The following is an 18,438-nucleotide window of genomic DNA, read 5'->3' on the forward strand; positions in this document are numbered from 1 at the left end:
AATACTGAAAAATGGAAATGCAATCTATTAAAAATGGTAACAGGTTTATTTTTTCTCTTGGAAGAATAAGTCTAGATAATCCAGGGAAATTGTGGTAGCTTTATGACACTGCCAAGGACCTGGGCTCCTTTTAAACTTTCTGTTCTGCCATTCTTATTATGTGAATTTATGGTTATCCATGGATCGAAAGGTCCAAGATGGTGGCTCCTGCCTTCTGTGCAGCATTTTAACTTCAGAGGTGAGGAGGGGTGAAACATAATAAACAAGTTCTTCTTAGGGACTCTATTTTCATTAATAGCCAGAGCTATTAGTGTCTACCTCTAGCTTCAGGAGGGTAAGAAATGTGGTTTCCACTCTCAGGAAGGAAGAAAGGGGATAAAGTGTACTTGCTAGACAACCATAGTATGCTATGAGCCTCCCCTTGAAAGCTTCCACATCTCTCTGTGACTGGATCTTTCCTTCTTATACTCTCTTATTTGACAAGGTTCCTTTGGCGCTCCCCAAAGTTCAAAAAAAATCTTAAAATTAAAAAAGTGTAATTTAAAAGAGTGAAGCATCACATTCTGGAAACACACTAAATATAAAAATCAAGGCTTACTTTGAAATCTAGAGTAATGATTATTAACATTTTTAAGCATAAAATTTTTTAAAGGTTAAAAAAAATTGAGTTCCCACCTAGAGACTAATTATATTCTCAGTAACTTCCTAGTTGACAAAAAGGTATGATGGCCCAAAAAACTCTGCCGAAAGAGCTCTAGACAGATTCAGTTGAATAGCTGGGCACAAGGTCAACACTCAAAAATCAATAGCCTTCTTGTACATAAATAACAGACTCACTGAGAGAGAAATTAGGGAAACAATTCCTTTCTCAATAGCATCCAAAAAAAGTGAAATATCTAAGAATCAATCTAACAAAGGAAGCGAAAGACCTCTGCATTGAAAACTACAGTACTCTGAAAATAGAGATTGAAAAGGATATAAGAAAATGGAAAGATATACCTTGCTCCTGGGTAGAAAGAACCAATGTGGCCATACTTCCAAAACTGCTATATAGATCCAACCCAATCCCAAGTGAAATCCCAACAGTATATTTCACAGAACTAGAGAAAACAATCCAAATTTTCATTTGGAACCAGAAGAGACCTAGAATAACAAAAGCAATTTAGGCAACAAAGACATGACAGGGGGTATCACAATCCCGAACTTGAAACTATACTACAAAGACACTGTGATAAAAATAGCATGGTACTGGCAAAGAAACAGACCCAAGAATAAGTGGAATAGATTAGAAGATGCAGAAACAACTCCAGACATACTCAGCCACTTCATCTTCCACAAAGGAGCCAACCATCCTCACTGGAGGAAAGATACCTTCTTTAATAAATGGTGATGGAAAAACTGGATTTCAGCCTGCCAATGATTAAAACTAGACCTATATTTCTCACAATGCACTAAACTAAAATCAAAGTGGATTAAAGGTCTAAATATTAAAACAGAAACACTAAACTTGCTGGAAGATAAGTAAGGTAGAACTCTTGAAGGCATTGGCGTAGGAAAAGACTTTATGAAGAAAACCTCAGTAGCACAGGAACTAGTACAAAGAATCAACAACTGGGATCTCATCTTATTAAAAAGCTTCTGCACTGTAAGAGAAACCACCAATAGAGCTAACAGACAACCTACAATCTGGGAAAAAATTTTTATCAGCTGTTCCTCAGACAAAGGATTACTATCTAGAATCTATAAAGAACTGAAAAAAATCAGACCCCCCAAATTCAAAGACCCAATTCAAAAATGGGCATCTGAAATGAACAGACATTTCTCAGACAAAGAAGTAAAAGCAGCAAATAAACATATGAGAAAATGTTCAACATCACTGGTCATTCAAGAGATGCAGTTGAAAACTACACTGAGATTCCACCTCACCCCAGAAAGATTGGCTGCTATCAAGAAATCAAACAATAACAAATGCTGGTGGGGGTATGGGGAGAAAGGAACTCTTCTCCACTGCTGATGGGAGTGCAGACTGGTGCAACCACTGTGGAAATCAGTATGGAGATATCTCAAAGAACTAGAACTGACCCAGCTATCCCCTTGTTGGGTATCTTCCTAACAGAATTAAAAGAATCATACCACAGTGATATATGTGTACCCATGTTTATAGTGGCACAGTTCGTAATAGCTAAAGCTTGGAAACAGCCCAAGTGCTCATCAACTGGAAACTGGATAAAGAAGATGTGTTTTTTTTTTTAATAAAATGGAATACTACTCAGGCATAAAGAATGAGAAACTAGAGACATTTATAGCTAAATGGATGCATATTGAGGCCATACTCTTAAGTGATATAAATAGGACACACAGGTGTAAATACCGAATAGTTTCTCTAGTGTGAGAAACTGAAAGTGTAAATAAGGATTAAAATTATTAAAATGAATAATTCATAATTTGAAATAGGAAGAAAAGGCCTAAAGGGGTAGGGGAAGTGAGAGGGGAAGGGGAAAGGAAAGAAGGAAAGGAAAAATTATGAGAAAAGAAAAAAATGGAAACAAAATCTATGTAAATAGGGAGGGGTGAAGGGAGTGAAGGGTGCACAGGTAATGGGGAAAAAATAAGAACCAAGACACATCATGTACAGGTACAAGCACCCAATGATAAATGTAAATGTACTGTATACCTAAAATGTACCAATAAAATAATTTAAGCAAAAAAAAAAAAATCAATACACACCCTCACTAGCTCCAACTGGGAATCTCTGGGATGTTTTCAAGGAGCAATGCCCAGTGAACCAACTTGCTTTCTCAGGGACCCTCTAGTTTTATCTTGTGGCATCTTCCACGGTGTGCCACGGTGCTCGTGCTCTCTGATCAAAACTCATGTGGATTTTGTTCCTTAGGTTTTCCTTAGTCTCCTACCCATAACCCACCTCACCCCTTCTCCAACCCGGACTTTTGCTGGTCTTTTAGACTGTGCTAGGGACGAAGGAGAATTCAGACAGTAGTAATGGTTTAGATTATTTCATAATTTACAAAGCATTATCTCATTTAATTTCTACTGCAACCTTTTGAGATTGATATTACCCTACCCCCCCACTGCAAAGGCAGAAGGAAAGAATTGGTTTAAGTAGCTCATGAGCAGCAAAGCTGGGACTCAGCCTGTAGCCTTCCAGGTCAAGGCTCATTATTTTTCCCCCTGAGATACCACTAACACCTCAATACAGTACCTGTCCAGGAATATTTTACTTCAGACTGGCCAGCAGCCAGACCCAAGACAAGAAGGATCAGGTAAAATTTTGAGGATTTGAGGGACCTAGAACATTCTGGTGCCTAAAGGGCAGCCAGGGGTAGGATCAAAGGGGAGAAAAGGTTCACTAAGCCCGAGGAAGGCTGGAGTCCATAGAAGATCCACTGGGAATCTTCACCTCTCTAAAAGCAGATGAAGTAGATTTCTGCACCCAGAGCGTATTTGGTCATGGAAGGTAACATAAGCAGTATGGACAGAAGAGCATGGCATGTGTAAGGCAAGTTATGTGTTTCAATGAACATAATTATGTCTTCTATGAAATGTATTTTAACTTTAGAGCTATAGGGAGAGCTGTTTATGTTATATATTTCATAAAGAAAATATTTATATATATTATGTATTTACCAAATATACTTTATTTAGTAAATACATACTATACATACATATATACTCTTAGATAGCATACTGAAGTAGAATAACAAGAAACACAGTAGCAGTACTTTCATGTTTTTATAACATGGCAGAAAATCACATTCTATTACCATCATATAACTTGCTATGTCACATTGCTGTCTCACATAGTCATGCTCTTTCACAAGATTGACTTTTTTTTAACAATGCTTATTTCTGCTTTGCTGTTTGATAGGGCAACCTTGTTTCCAATACAAAAATGGAAAATAGGATCTGATCAAGAAGGATAACATTATAATTTAGGATGCTTCCAATATAACATGTGTGTTAGTAGTGGCTGGATGTGTACAAGTCCTCATGCAACTAAGGTAATCCTGTGAAGTAAAATCTGGTTTCATTTTGTGGTAAAACTACAGGGTTCTATAAGGTTGTTTCTGAGCTCATGCTTGCTGCTAGTTTTTGTTGTTAGTTGAGATGCAACTCATATACAATAAAATTTACCCTTTTTAGTATAAAATTCCATGTTTTAAAACATATATTCTCAAGATTATGCAATCACCACTAGCTAATTCCAGAACATTATTTTATGCCCCCAAACCTCATCATCATTAGGAATCATTCCCCAATCTCTCCTTCCCCAGCTCTTGATAAGCACCAGTTTATTTCTTGTATATGGATACTGCTGTTCTATACACTGTATACAAGTGGGATAATTTGATGTGCTATCTTCTGTGTTGGGCTTCTTTCATTCAGCCTTCTATTTCAAGCTTCATCCATATTGTGGCATGAATCCTTTTTATTTCTGAGTAATATTTCATTGTGTGGACATACCAGATTATGTAGGCATTCATCACTTGATGGACATGTGGCTTGTTTCGCTTTTTGGCTCTCGTCGATAATGTTACAAATGTTTTACAACCAAGGGAATATCAGAATACACAAAAGAAGTTATTTTATGAGGGTTTGTCTGCTACAGTGTTTCTTGAGTGACTGCTTTGCATCTCCTGGGGCAAGGCATTGGAAGGAGTGCTCATGGGGCTTTGAAAGAGTGAGGTGGCAAGGGTCAGGTGGTCCCCTGACATCTCCATTCCCATCTCACCTGTATGTTGAGCTAACTTTGCAGTGACTCAGGGTGAGCATTACTGCTGGTGCTGAGGAAAGAGTTGGCGTTGGTTAGAAGCCTGACTCTGCCTCTGAGCACCTCACATGTTACTGACCCTGAACTTCCATTGGGCTCTCTGGGAATCGGAGATAATAAAAACTTCCTCACACAGTTTATAAGAGGATGCAAGACAATGCCCATGAGTATTCCATTCAATAAGGACCTCTCCAGACAGATATTTGTACTATTACTAATTCCTCTTTGCTACAAGGCATTTGGAAGAAAGAAAAGGCAGGGTCAGTATGATGCAAAGCTCTCTGAGCAGTTTCTCTATTTCGGCAATGTTTAAATCATTTTTTCCATTATGACCGTATCGACTTGCTAGGCTGCCATAACAGTATGCCACACACCGACCGGTTAACTTAAAAAACAAATTTATTGTCTCTCAGTTCTGGAGGGTGGAAGTCCACAATCAAGGCATCGCAGGTTTGGTTTCACCCAAGTCCCTTCTCCTTGGGGCATTTGGCCTGTTCTCACCATGTCCTCTATGTGTGCCCGTGTTTTCTCTTCTTACAAGGTCATAGGAGTGAGTTAGTGGCCGAATTTTAACTCACTCATCTCTTTAAAGGCATTATCTCTACATACAGACACATTCTAAGGTACAAGGGGCTTAGACTTCAACATATGATTTTTGGGGAACACAATAAGAAACACTTCAACAGCCACCACATTTGTCCTGGATACTGAGAACAGACCTTACCCAATTGGAAACTCAGTCTCTTAGGAGAGACAAATAAGTCCATAATTGTAGACTGACTTTTCTCCAATTAACCTGCTTCTTGTCTCATGACGGAATTTACACCTTCTGCAAATGTATCATCAAACATATGATGAACATTTTGACCATTTCAGAATCCTAGTTCAATCAGCTGAGAATGTTCCAGGTCTTCATCAGCTGCAAAGAAAATCTTCATCAGAGCCCACTTGGAAGCTGGAAATGAGTGAACCAAGAATCCTGAGAAGCAGGGCCAGACTGAGGCAAAATTAACAAATAGTTGAGATATAAATTTATCTTTAGGTGCCTCTTTACCTCCCCTTTCTGCCCAAGTCTTATCACTTTCCAAACACAGCCAGCCTGGCGATGTCCCACACTCCTTGCATGTCCAGCTGCCCAGGTTCCAGTATGTCCCATTCCTTCCCTAACCCCAGGCCCACCTCTCCTATGACTGACTACTCTCTGCTTGAACAGCCATGAAGGTAAGGATTTTTGAGCATCCTACTGTGTGTTTGGCAATAGTTATACACTTACATATGTGTTCACTTTATTTTCATAATAGCTTCACTTCACCTCACCTCATTTCACAGATGAGAGACCTGAGCTAGTAGCATACACATGGGGACACAGTTAGTAAACAGGATCATTTAAATGCAGGCCATTCTAACTCCACTAAGACCATTAGCCTTTCAGCTCTGTGAAAGGAATGGCCACAATAGCCCCACTGGCTCTTCGTGCTTCTCTAGAACCAGTGCCTGAGAACTGGGTGCCGGTGACTTGGTATATTCTTGGGAGAAAGGAGTGAGGGAAGGGGAGACAGGGGAGATCAGCAAAGGATGTGCTCTACACTGGTTGAGCTTCAGCCAGATCCCACATGAGCTCTGAAGTTCAATTTGGCCCCTCAAATTGATCCTAACGTGAGGAAAGGGATGGATGATTTTTTTTTTGTCCTGGGTCAGCAAATCACTGGCTGTGGGAATGTATCTTTAACACTTCAGGTTCTATGGCAAGTTATTGCAGGAAATGGTTTTGCATGAGAGAATGGAAAGCTTTCAGAATTCCTAAGTTATGCCTACAGACAGCCATCTGATAATATGGTGTTAATTTAGCCTGGTGTCGCACACATCTGTAATTCCAGCACTTGGGAGGCTGAGACAGGAGAATCACTGAGCCTGTGCTACATAATGAGATCTTGTCTCACAAAACAAAAAACAAAGAATCCAAAAATTAAAACAACAACAAAAAATAAAACCTGTGTCAAGTTCAATACCATTTATAATTTAACAACATGGTTTTAGTGTACATTATTCATTTGATCATCACAATTACTTTTATGAACTAGATGGCAGTTTCATTAGCCCCATTTTGAAGGGCAGTTGAGTGGTTGCTGAACTTAAATGTGATAAAATCGGACCAGGAACTTGCTTCTGACTTGAGATTGAATTCCTCTACAATATTCCTTATAGCATCTGGTTGAGCTTCAGCAAAGGACATAACACCCTACCTAGAATGACCAATTATCACTGTTTTCTAGTTTTAAAACTCAAAGCCCCACTTTCAAAGAGATCTGGGGCTGAGTACAGTGTCTGAGGCCTGCAATACAGAGGTTCACAAAAGTGTCCTAATTTTAATTCCTTTTAATAATAGAAGAAAAAATATAATAGAAATAAATGTAAATATTGAAGCCAGGCAATTGCATTCATACTAACATACTCCTGTGCATGCATATGTGAAAGAAGTGCCTAGGAATAACCAAGTCAGAGTTCAGCTCTGGGCAACTCCCCCTGGGGCTGGTTCACCTTCACACCTCAATACCTTATCAGCAGGGGCAGGTCATGGCTCAAGAACTTTGACCTCTCACTCTGTGGTGGATGCCTAAAATCACTAGTTCTTTCCCAGATCTCCTATTTCCACACATCTGGCTTCCTCCCTTCTAATTACAGGTCTGTTGCCTTGGTTCACTTTGGCTTCTCTAGAGAAGGGGCTGAGGAGCCCATCTTGTCTAACTCATTTTTTTTGTCTATAGCTCCTGGGTCAGTGTTAGGAACAATGCAAGCACTCAGTGCATATTTACTGATTGAATAAATGAAGTGACGGATAACCTGATGCAAACAACTGCTTATTTAATCCTGGGTCACTAACCATACTGGCCTTCATTTTCTGCATTGGTAAATTAATTTGTTGTAATAGATGAACTCTCAGGTTCTTAAGGAACATTTTGTGTTATGTATTTATTATACTAGATTGTGTAGCTTTGTCAACATCACTGAAAAATATGTCCCAGTTAGCAATGAAATAATCATGTATAGATTTAGAGTGTCATTGTTGTGTGCTTTTCCTATCCCTATTGTTCTTTCAGAGCCTTATTGGAAGGCAGCATGTCCAGTTTTCCCTTGAGAAAAAAGTCTCTGGCAAGAAATGGTAATGTAGACATTGTTTCTTTTACTCTAAAAAAAAAAAGCTTTAAAGTCTAGAAAAAAATAACTCACAAATTATAATTTTTAATATAGATATTTAATACTTGGAAACAACAGATAATTATCACTGCTTATGTTAGGTTTAAGAAAAAGAAGAATGTTATAAGTTTTTACTCAGATAATTTTAAATTAAAGAAAAATTATTACAAATCAAAAAACAAAATGTGCTTCTATGAGTGTGACCATCTATGCTTCTGGCTCCCATGAAGTAAAGAATTAAACTACTTGTAATCAAATGTACCAGGACTTATTGATGGATATCTTCTAGATATACGAGCAGTCCTGTGTCGATTTCAAGGCATATTGCTTATTGAGTAGAATGACCAACCCACTAAACCCTCACTTGGTTTATTCCAGGCTAATGGATCTACATTCCCTGGAGCCATGTGGGGCCTCTGAGTTGCACTGGCAGTTTCAATTGGCACCTGAGCAGTTTTATATGTTATCTTTGATGACGGGGTGTGGGATTTGTTCTTTCTTGCTGGTGCACCCTGCTTTGAAATGGTACTGGGCTTGCCAGCGGGGAAGATGGTGCTGGCCAATCAGATGTGCCAGGTTAATGAGCCCATGCTCAACTTCACTCTGCTCCATCTCCTAACTCCACATGCTTCTGTAGTAGATATGAACAGCACCATTCAAGGAACTGCACTGAAGAAACAAGATTTTCATGAGGTGAACAAAAGAAGGACTTTCTTACAGGATAACAGCTGGATCAAGAGACGTCCTGAAGAAGAAAAGTAAGTGTGGGGACTGGTGGGTGGGTGGATGAGTGACAGAAGCACTCTCTGTTTGGGAAGCTAATGGTTATCTGGGAAGCAAGCTCTTTCTTTCGAAAAAATTTTGCTGCATTGCTGAAGTTTTGGTAATACTTGGTAAACATAAATTTTCATGATTTCATGCATAAAATTTCAAGATCATTTCTACCATCTTTAATATCCATATAGATAAGAGACTATGAGTCATTACTTCCAGAGAGCATGGTTGTCACTTAGAACAGACATGTGTGCTTCCTTGGCCAGCTGAAAAGAATAGGAGTTTCCAGCTTCCACAAAGGTAATAGCCCACAGTAGGGAGATTCCTAATGAGTGTAGACCATGCCAGTAGAAACAAACACATAAGAGTATAATTCCAAGTTTATAAATTTAATAATAATTTATTTTAAGTTTCTGTATCCAAACATGCAATCAATACATCCCCAAATTACTTAAGTCTCATGTAGCCATCTACCTTTCCATATTGGGAAGGTGGAGCCATTACTTTATAAGGATAAACATTTGCTGGCAGCAAAGTGTTGTCTGCTTCAAGCATTGTTTCTTCTAGGTATAAGTTTAAAAATCTGAAAATTATGACCATAGGCATGCAGCCTCATTGCCAACAGATGTGTTGGTAACAGATATGTTTCCAACATGTATTTTTCATTCTAGAGCTATTTTTATTATAAATGAACTATATGTTATAAAGTATGTTACATTTTCTTATTTCCTATGTGTCAATCTTGATACCAGCTACTTGACATATGAACCACCACTAAATCTCAAAGCAAACCCAAAAGGTAGGTATTACACCTTCATTTTATAGGAGAGAATCTGAGGCACAGAGAAGTTGTGTAATTTGTCTAATGGCATGCAGATATTAAGCAGTGGGGTTGTGTTACTAACCTAACCATTATGCCAGTGTTTTCAACTGGGGGCACTTTTACCTCCAGAGGACATTTGGCAATGTGGGGAGATTATTTTTAGTTGTCGGAATTGGGGATTGCTCCTGCCACTTAGTGAGCATAGGCCAGAAATGCTGTTAAATATGCCATGATGCACAGGACAGCAACAACAATATTAAACTGTCAAACTCAGACCTGATGGAGCAAAGCCCTGAAAGGTAGGAGACTTACCCTAAACTGTCCAAATATGGCTATTTGAGGGGCACATTTGTAACTGTCAAGTAAAAATGTCTTTTAATTTCTGTTATTGAATCTTATTTTAATACTAACTTTTGGAGTCGGTGCTCCTGGACAACAATCATTCCCTCCCGTGGAGCAGCGCTGGGTCTCTGTCCAAGGTTCAGACGGCATTTCTCTTTTTCTGTAGTGATAGTATGATGTCAAACGTAGATACAAAATTTTGGATTGCAAATATTTACACAGATGGATAAAGACAGAGGTATCGATAAATCACAGTTGGTAGGAATGTTGGTTTTATGTCAGGCAAGCTTTCCTATAAAGGCACAAGGAAGCCAGTTTGGATGGCAGGCAGTTGCTGAATAAAGGGGAAATTACTCTGGTGTACTGGCCCAGCTCTGTGCTGCATGTTATGATACTTTTTCAGTAAAAATGTGCCTGTTACCTGCTATGTCTCACAAGTTTCAGGGAGGGAAACCAAGGAAGGTGTAAACATTTTCTTGCAGGCCTTTGAGGGTGTATATTTGCTATGATTATTTCAGTTTCAATCTTTATCTTTCTTTTAGTAGCCTATTACAGTTCTTTTATAGCTTTATTAAAAATGGTTTCAGATTGTTAAGTATTGTTAGTGGAGCCCAACCAGGAAAAAATGTGATATTTCAGGTTTGGTTGGATCTACTTGAGAAAAGTTCAGGTGCTTACTCTCTGCTTTGGCTCCTGTCCAAAGGGTTTCTAAATGTTTGACATTTCCCAAAATTGCCCAAACTTGCAAGTTCATCTTACCAAGTAAAGACATGGCTTTGGGATTTTATGTGGAAAGGTCTATTGTAGAACAAATGTTTGGCATAACAAGATCTGGATCTTCAGCTCACCTCTATTACTTGAAAATCTTGTAAATTTAAGAAAGTCACAAAAATCTCTGATCAATTTCTTCATCTATAAATTGGAGAGGACAGTGTCTTTCCTGTTTAATTCACATGGTCATTTTAAGGACGAAACCGCAGTTTATCTGTTCTCGTTCAAAAATGGGCTAAACTTCTGTGAATGACCTCTTTAGCCAGAAATACTTTTGTTTTCCTACATTTTAACAAGGAAAACTGTGAAGTCCTTTTAAATATACAGTCATAATGGGCTTAATTAAACAATATTTGAAAGTTTTTGTATTTGTCCTCCTGAAGAAAAGGACTGTTCTGATACAAAGCAGATGGCATCGTGTTCCCATACCCTGGTAAAACAAAAACAAAACAACAAAACAAGACACTTGTTCATTGTTGAATCATGTGGAAATCTTATGGGATAAATGATCATTTGTACTGACAAACTTGCTTCTTTTCACTGTGCTCTTGCAAGTGGTGACTGGTTAAAACAGATTCACAGTTCTGTTCTTATGCCTGGAATAAAATGAATTAACCTTGCCAGAAGTTGTGGGCTCTCCCTAGCTCTCTTATTTAATGCTTAGCAAACATTGTGGTAACTTTTGATGTGATATAATTTTTGTCTTTCTCTGCAGAGATGAAAATTATGGTAGGGTGGTGCTCAACAGGCATAACTCCCATGATGCCTTGCACAGGTATGTGTGGCAGACAAGTTACATCATTGGCAGAAACACAAAGATGGAGGTTCTGAGAGAAGACTTGTTCAAGCCAGTTGAGTATTTGTGGCTAGCCTCAGGTGTTCCTGACTTTATGGGCATGTGAAGGAGAATTGTGTTTCTCCAGTCCTCAGAACTACAGCTTGGATGAAGAACATAATTAACACTGACCTACCCCACTGAGGTATCCTCCTGAAGGTCAGGGAAAGGACTTTCACAGAAACATGACCAGATAAAGACATCTCTAAGCCTTAGAGAAAGGAATCCTAAAATACAGGAATAATAACTTGAGTTCACTTGCTTTAGAGGACAGTACATTGCTTTCTGGAGACTCCTGAGCTTGTGAAAAAATCCTAACTTATTCTCAGTGGCAAATAGACTGACAAATACAAATTAGTAGGAAAACTTGAACAAAACTAGTAATCATCATAATGTAAATAATCTCAGATTGATAAAATAAATAGATAATATTCTCATTAAAACATATGTTCCTCACACATGTACAAACAACCACACCTATCAGTAGAACTTAAATATTTATCAGAGTCAGGTTTCATCTGGTCCAGTAGCTTGGGTTTGTCACTGAGAGATACTTAGTAAAGAAGAGTGGATTTAAAAAAGCTAAGTAGATATCTTGAATATATCTATTCTTAAAACTTTTAACTGTGACTTTCTCTCAAACATTTAAAATGGTTTTATAATTTTGACCTGTTGTAAAGTGCCAAGCTAACAACCCTTTTCACAAAGTAGCCATTTTGTTTTCCTGTGGCCACATTTAGTTCATCCAGTTTGTTGTTCCATGGCTTGGTGGACTCTTCCTGTGCCCTCTACTTAGTCTTCATCATTTTGAAGATTACAGCCTGGTTCTCAGGTGTCCCTCATCCACCCAACAAAAGAAGCTGATCATTTGAGTCTAATCACCAATGGAAACTGTGCCTTCTGGGTTATCTCCCTTTCCCTGGAACTTTTAAAGAACATAGACACTTTCTTTGCAGTGTGACAGTAAAAAATATCCTTCATATTCATGTACATAAGATTTAGGATAATAGGAGCTTACTGTTTTCTATGTTCATTTTACATTTTAAATTGTATTAATTGCTTGAAATCTTTGTCTGGAGGTCAACATTTTTGCTAAAGTAGCACATCAAGCTTTTATCTTCTGTAACAAAAATCTGTAAGCCCCAGCCGCTTCTCCTATATCCTATAACTAATATCAAGGCCTAATCTCCCCCAAAAGAGTAGGGTAGCTTCTCCTGGCATTTGAGAAATGATGCTGCTTGTCATTTTTGTGCCTACCTGCAGCAGCTATATTTCCTTTAGTATTCATTCAAAAGCCACTGTGGACCACCAGTTATGTACTGGGAATACAAAGATGCATAAGATACAACTTGGTACATTAAGGAGTTCTTACATTCACAGGAAAAGATTCATAAGCTACAATAGTAACTTTTGTCATGGAAAAAGTATTTTAGAAGTGTGTGAAAGTGCCATAAAAACAGAGAGGAGGAAAAGACTAACTTGGCCTAAATAGTTAGAGATTTCACCAAGCAAATGGTCTCTGGTGTGAACACTGAGGGTTAAAGAATGACAAGGAGAGGTTTCCCAAGTAGGCTAGGCTGGCTGGAGGACCTGGGGTAGGGGAAGAAGCATTCCCAGCAGGGATGACAATGTGTGCAAAGAGCTGGCCCGAGCAGGGACTGAAATAATATATTCCCATCACCTTAGATAACAGCTTCCTATTGAGCACAAACTAGGGCAGCTCATTGAACTATGTCAGATAAGGCTGACAGCACAAGTAGTGCCTGAGGAACACCTGCTGGAAGCCAGACACTGAGCTGAGGACAGGAATAAAAAGCAAGTCCTTGCTTCCGTAGAACTTGCGTCCTAGTCCAAGGTGGGGGAGGGGAGAAAATGAAAATAAACTAACACAACAGAGTGAGTCTTGTGACAAGTGGTAGGAAGAGTCTGGCCAGACAGGTCTAAAATGACAGTAACTGTGGAGAGCCCACTTTACTGACAGCCCTGTGATGCTTATTTGCATTCACGCCATACACAAGGAAGAGAACCACACCATGATTTGTTTTATTTCACTTATTTATTTATTTATTTATTTATTTATTTATTTATTTATTTAATTTTTGGTACCAGGGATCAAACTCCAGTCCTTGCGCTTGCGAGGCAGGCGGTGGAACCACTGAGCTAAATCCCCAGCCCTGAACCACACCATGATTTGACTTTGAGGTTTCCTGAAAAATTTGGTGAAGTTTTTTTCTTGCCTTGATTGACACTGTTCCCTCTACTCTCTGAAAATGTTCATATCTTTTATCCTCCAAGGCCTAGGTCAAACTGGACCTCATCCACAAACCATTCCTTGATTCTTATTTTTGAAAATCAGCTTTCTCAACTTATAACTTTCATGGTCTTTGCCTGAACTTCTTTTATGCCATTGGATATGTGTATCTGGCTTGTCCCACTAACTTTCTGTGGGTAGCATCTGTAATTACTTCATTCTAGACTTCCTTACAGCCATCAGCAAAATGCTTTGCATATTGCCTACCTTCAAAGATTTTTGTAATGAAAACATGTCACATCACCTAAAACTAAATCTCGAGTGTTCTGTCTTGCTCCTTATTCTGATCCAGCATCTTTGGTGAATCACCTCCAAATAATGGTTTAAGTGCAAACAAAATAAATCATGGCACAATTTCTCAAAGAGCTTGCTTGCCCTGTATAGAAGGTATTAAACGGGCTTTTTGCTTGTTTGATCGGTTGGATCAAAATAATTTCACTGTTGCCAAGACCATAATTCCTATTTTAGAGCCTCCTATTCTCTGCCTTTCTTAACCTCTATCTCCATTATTTCTGTCTGTCTATCCTTCTTTCCTCATTGTCCATATCCTGATTTCTCCCTATCACCTTACTCTCCTTTCCATCTCTAGCCTTTCTCTCATCTCTCATTGTCTTTTTTCTATTTCTTCTTGGGTCTTCATGTTTTCTTTTCCTGTCCTTTTCCCTATTCCTTCTTCTGCCAGTGTTATCATCTTTTAACCCTGTCCACGGTGCTGAATGCTAAATAGAGCAATTTAGGATTTAGCCCATTGTGTGGATTTATGACACTACTAAAACTCTGCAAACAAAACATAGCTGATTAAATTCCTCTTATGCAAAAATCTACAACATTGACAAGAGTATGTGTTAGATATTAACCATTTTGGATGTTATGTTGTTTGTTTTATATAGCCTTATTTCCAATTTGAGTATGTTACACTGTGGTTAAAGATAGTTGGAGCCAAAGAAGAATACTTTATTAGCATTGGAAATTGGGTTTGCTGTAAATTGTTCTGTTCGTCAAAACCTTGGAAGATTTGGATACTCCAAATACTTCCCTTGGCAACATGTACATTTCCTACCTAAATAGGCTAAAAATTTGCCATATGTATGGTATGTTTTGTAATGATTTCTTGTAATTTATTCAATCTTTTGGTTACATTTTTGTTACAGGAAAATAAATGAGAAAGAGGAACCAAAAGCCATGGTTAGTCGGTACAGGTCCGATGACACTTTGGACAGGTAAAGTGCTTCTGAGACATCTAAATATAAAGCACTTACGTGTGCTTCACAGTTAATATGTGTTAACTCTTTTGTAAGGCTGTGTATCAGAAAGTCCACTTATCAAAAAGTTACAACATATTTACATGTTTAGTACAATAAGCTTTGTACCATCAATATTTATCTCCAGGGAGAGAGAGCTTCAAGGATTGCATTATCTTCTTCAAAACTCACAAAACCTTGATTAGATTACATTGTTTTCCTAAAATCCTGGTTTTATAAATAGTAGATTGATCTGAAAACTCTGAGAAATCCTGATTTGAGTATAGGTTTGGTAGGCAAAGCACAGAGTCTGTTCAATTTAAAATGAAGAATACAGTTGTTTTTGTAAATTTTAATGGTTCTTGTTTCAACATTAGGTTCTCCCATCCTGATTGTGGAGAAATAATGATTTCTGTACAACAACTTATGGAGAGATTGTGAATTTTAATAACACAGTAGTTTCAATTCACTTTAGGATAAAGATGTTATTAGAAAATGAAACTGCTTTTCCAGCACTGCAGTCACTGTGTGACTCATAGAATGGGACCATTACATTTTGCCTGTTGTTAGTTCCCTCTTTTACATAGAGAGAAAGGGCTCATCCTTATAGAGAAAATTGAGAAACTTCTGTTTGGGTTGAGCTGAAAACCCTACAGATCACATTCTTTGTTTAGATTTGGTGGAAATGCTTAGGAAGCATATGAAAAGAGCAGAGTTAATATCTTTAACAGAAGTTAGGCACAGTGTATACCCAAGACTGGTACTGTGCAACTCACTCCCTGTAGCTAAAGAGCTGCCACTATTGTACACAAAAATGACACCAATTGGATTTTAAGTAGATATGTGAAATTTATAGCATCTAGTACTCTGTATTCAGGTTATGCCAGTATTGATCAGTATTGCAAACATATAGACTTCTGTACTACTCATGGCTTTCAAGTCAGTTACCCTTACAGAAGACAGTTGACTAAAGAGTTGGCCGGTCTCTTCTTCTAATTATAATCCTTATAAAAATGAGTTTGTAGTATATGCTCAAGATTACATCTCCACACCAGTGCATAGAGGAAAGGTAGACAAAATAATTGTTCATTCACCTTGATCTTGCAGATGGTTGGACTACACAGCTAATTGAAATAGGGAACCTTATTTCTAGGAAGTAATTTTAAAATGAGATGAGTAAACTTCAAGAAAAGTAGATATGTGGAATAACCAAGCTTTTGTCAGGCCATATATCAGAAAGTCCAGGACAGTCAAGGCCCAGGCTTGGGGTGTGAGAAATGGTGTAGACTTTCAGGCTGAACATGTGGTGTCATTCTTAGCATTTGCTGCAAATAGAGTCTCTGAGGGAGCTTTTAAACTTTATTGATGCCTTGGTCTTCTTTTGTTTTTCCTGTGGCAGGAATTAAACTCAGGACCTTGCACTTGCCAGGCTGGTGTGAAGCCACTGAGCTACATCCCTGGCCCTATGCCCTGGCCTTCTATTACCTCCTTCCTCACATTCTGATTTAACTAACCTGAGGTGCTAGTTGGACATTATTTTCAAGCTTGTAAAGTGAGCCAAATGTGCAGCTAAGATTCAGAACCACTGGAATAGCTCAGACCTTTGATTTTATATGCTAGAAAATGAGACTAGAGATTATGTGATTTATTTACACAAAGGTTGAGTGGGATATTTAGAAGGAATATCCTGGTCAATTTATTCCCAAGGCAGTAAACATGATTTGAGGAAGAGAACACAGTGGTCAGTAAAAATAGACAATTCCAATAGCAGAGCTGAGACTTCATAATTCAGGCCACTCCAAAATGTAAGATCTGAAATCATTTCAGGAGGAAAATAATCAAATATGTCTGGTATATGTAGCTGTGTATTTAAATAATAATGCATTAATTTTAATTAACATGAAAAATACTGAATTTTGACACAAGGAGTTTCCTTTTAAAGTATACATATTTGGTTAGGAATGTGAAGTGTGTTAAAGAAACATAAGAGTGGCGTGTACAGCATGAAGACAATACTCCAAACCCTGAAGGTGCTTTAATGACTAATTTGGAAAATATAGGTTAGGGAGTCCTCTAGTGTTCAGTTATGGAATAACTTTTCTTTAGATCATATTGCTGGTTATTTCTTGTTTCCTGACTTTTATAAAAAAAAAAAAACCTATTTCATATCACAAGTTGCCAAATACAAAGTTAATCTCCTCCAGCAATTAAAATTTCACATATATGTTAGAAGAGTGGCTTAGAATTTTCTCCATTACTGATATGCATCTCCCCCTAGTGGCATGGACAAGATTAAGATAAGTCAGTAATAAGGAAAGACATGTTCTGCCATTAGATGCTTTTTGGAGTCAATTATGCTATATAAGCAGATGTATGAAATTGGCCCCAGTAAGGAAACTTTGAAGATAGAACTACTTCCTAGTTTTTTGGTCAAGAGAAAGTCACCTAACTTCTTTCAGACTCCCTTTCTTCATCTATAAAGTGAAAATAATCTCACATCTCAAGTGTTCTGAACAATTGAAAAAGTTTATGAAATGACCAGCAAACAGTAGATAGCTACTTTTATTATTATAGGTAGTTTTTCCCACACAGATATACACTTTGAAATTTTTATTAACTTTATTTAGTTTTAACATAAGAAATCACCTTGAGATCATTTGATATTAAAGTTCTGTTGGCTTTGAATGAATTGTTATTTTCCCTGTAGCAATTTTATGAGGTTGTTTTTATCTCATATCAGGATCGCATAGGTAACTATAAAGTCTGATTAAGGCTCACAGAAACTTTTAAGATTTCAGACTGCCTCACAGTTTCACCTGTGGTATTCACAGTGATTCAGTGCAAATCTCTTGAAATCTAAACATCTCAGGGCTAAGAGGCTTGAGTTAGGACATTAACCCAGTCTTTGGCCTGAAGATCACCTTAGACATGAGTTTTTAAATACAGTTTTAGGATTCTGCCTGTATTGTGAGTACTCTGTGGAGAATATGGAGCTTTGAACTGTTACAACGAGTCCTCATCCTTCCTTTTAGCATTAATAGTATAGTATTAGGTACCATAAACAGAAACTGCTATGGGGTTGACTCAGAAATTTAATATATCAGAATTGTCATGTGTAATATTTTAGTTACACATGTTAAAATGACATCAAGAACTGAAATAATTTTTAGTTTACGACAATGAAGTCATATTTTTCCCACATGATTTTGAGAGAGGCAGTCAGTATCTGTCTTGGCAGAGATTGTTTGTATAAAGTCCTGTCCTAAAGTGGATGATAAAAGTGTTAGTTTAGGGGAAGTTGTAGTAGATGTGTAGTATGGGGTCAACAGAAGAGTCTGCTCCCTTTGTTTTCCTTGT

The 18,438-nt window shown here is 37.9% G+C and overlaps 1 protein-coding gene across 19 annotated transcripts in view; it reads left to right on the plus strand.

Moving 5' to 3' along the window:
* Positions 1-18,438, plus strand: part of Scel (sciellin) — a 96,327-nt gene that overhangs the window by 7,626 nt on the left and 70,263 nt on the right. For 14 of the 19 annotated variants that reach the window (XM_021258648.2, XM_021258652.2, XM_087192962.1 and 11 more), the window contains 4 exons: positions 7,888-7,949; positions 8,622-8,742; positions 11,410-11,469; positions 14,992-15,060. In XM_021258648.2, coding sequence (XP_021114307.1) covers positions 7,907-7,949; positions 8,622-8,742; positions 11,410-11,469; positions 14,992-15,060 — 293 coding nt within the window. In that variant the 5' untranslated portion in view covers positions 7,888-7,906. Of the gene's footprint in view, positions 1-7,887; positions 7,950-8,621; positions 8,743-9,510; positions 9,558-11,409; positions 11,470-14,991; positions 15,061-18,438 lie in introns of those variants that run through there. The other 5 variants (XM_021258649.2, XM_087192963.1, XM_087192964.1 and 2 more) reach the window with 2 other exon arrangements.

This window comes from Heterocephalus glaber, unplaced genomic scaffold (assembly GCF_053883595.1).
Source record: "Heterocephalus glaber isolate CG9 unplaced genomic scaffold, H.glaber_assembly_v1.0 deba00001577, whole genome shotgun sequence".
NCBI classification, from domain to species: Eukaryota; Metazoa; Chordata; class Mammalia; order Rodentia; family Bathyergidae; genus Heterocephalus; species Heterocephalus glaber.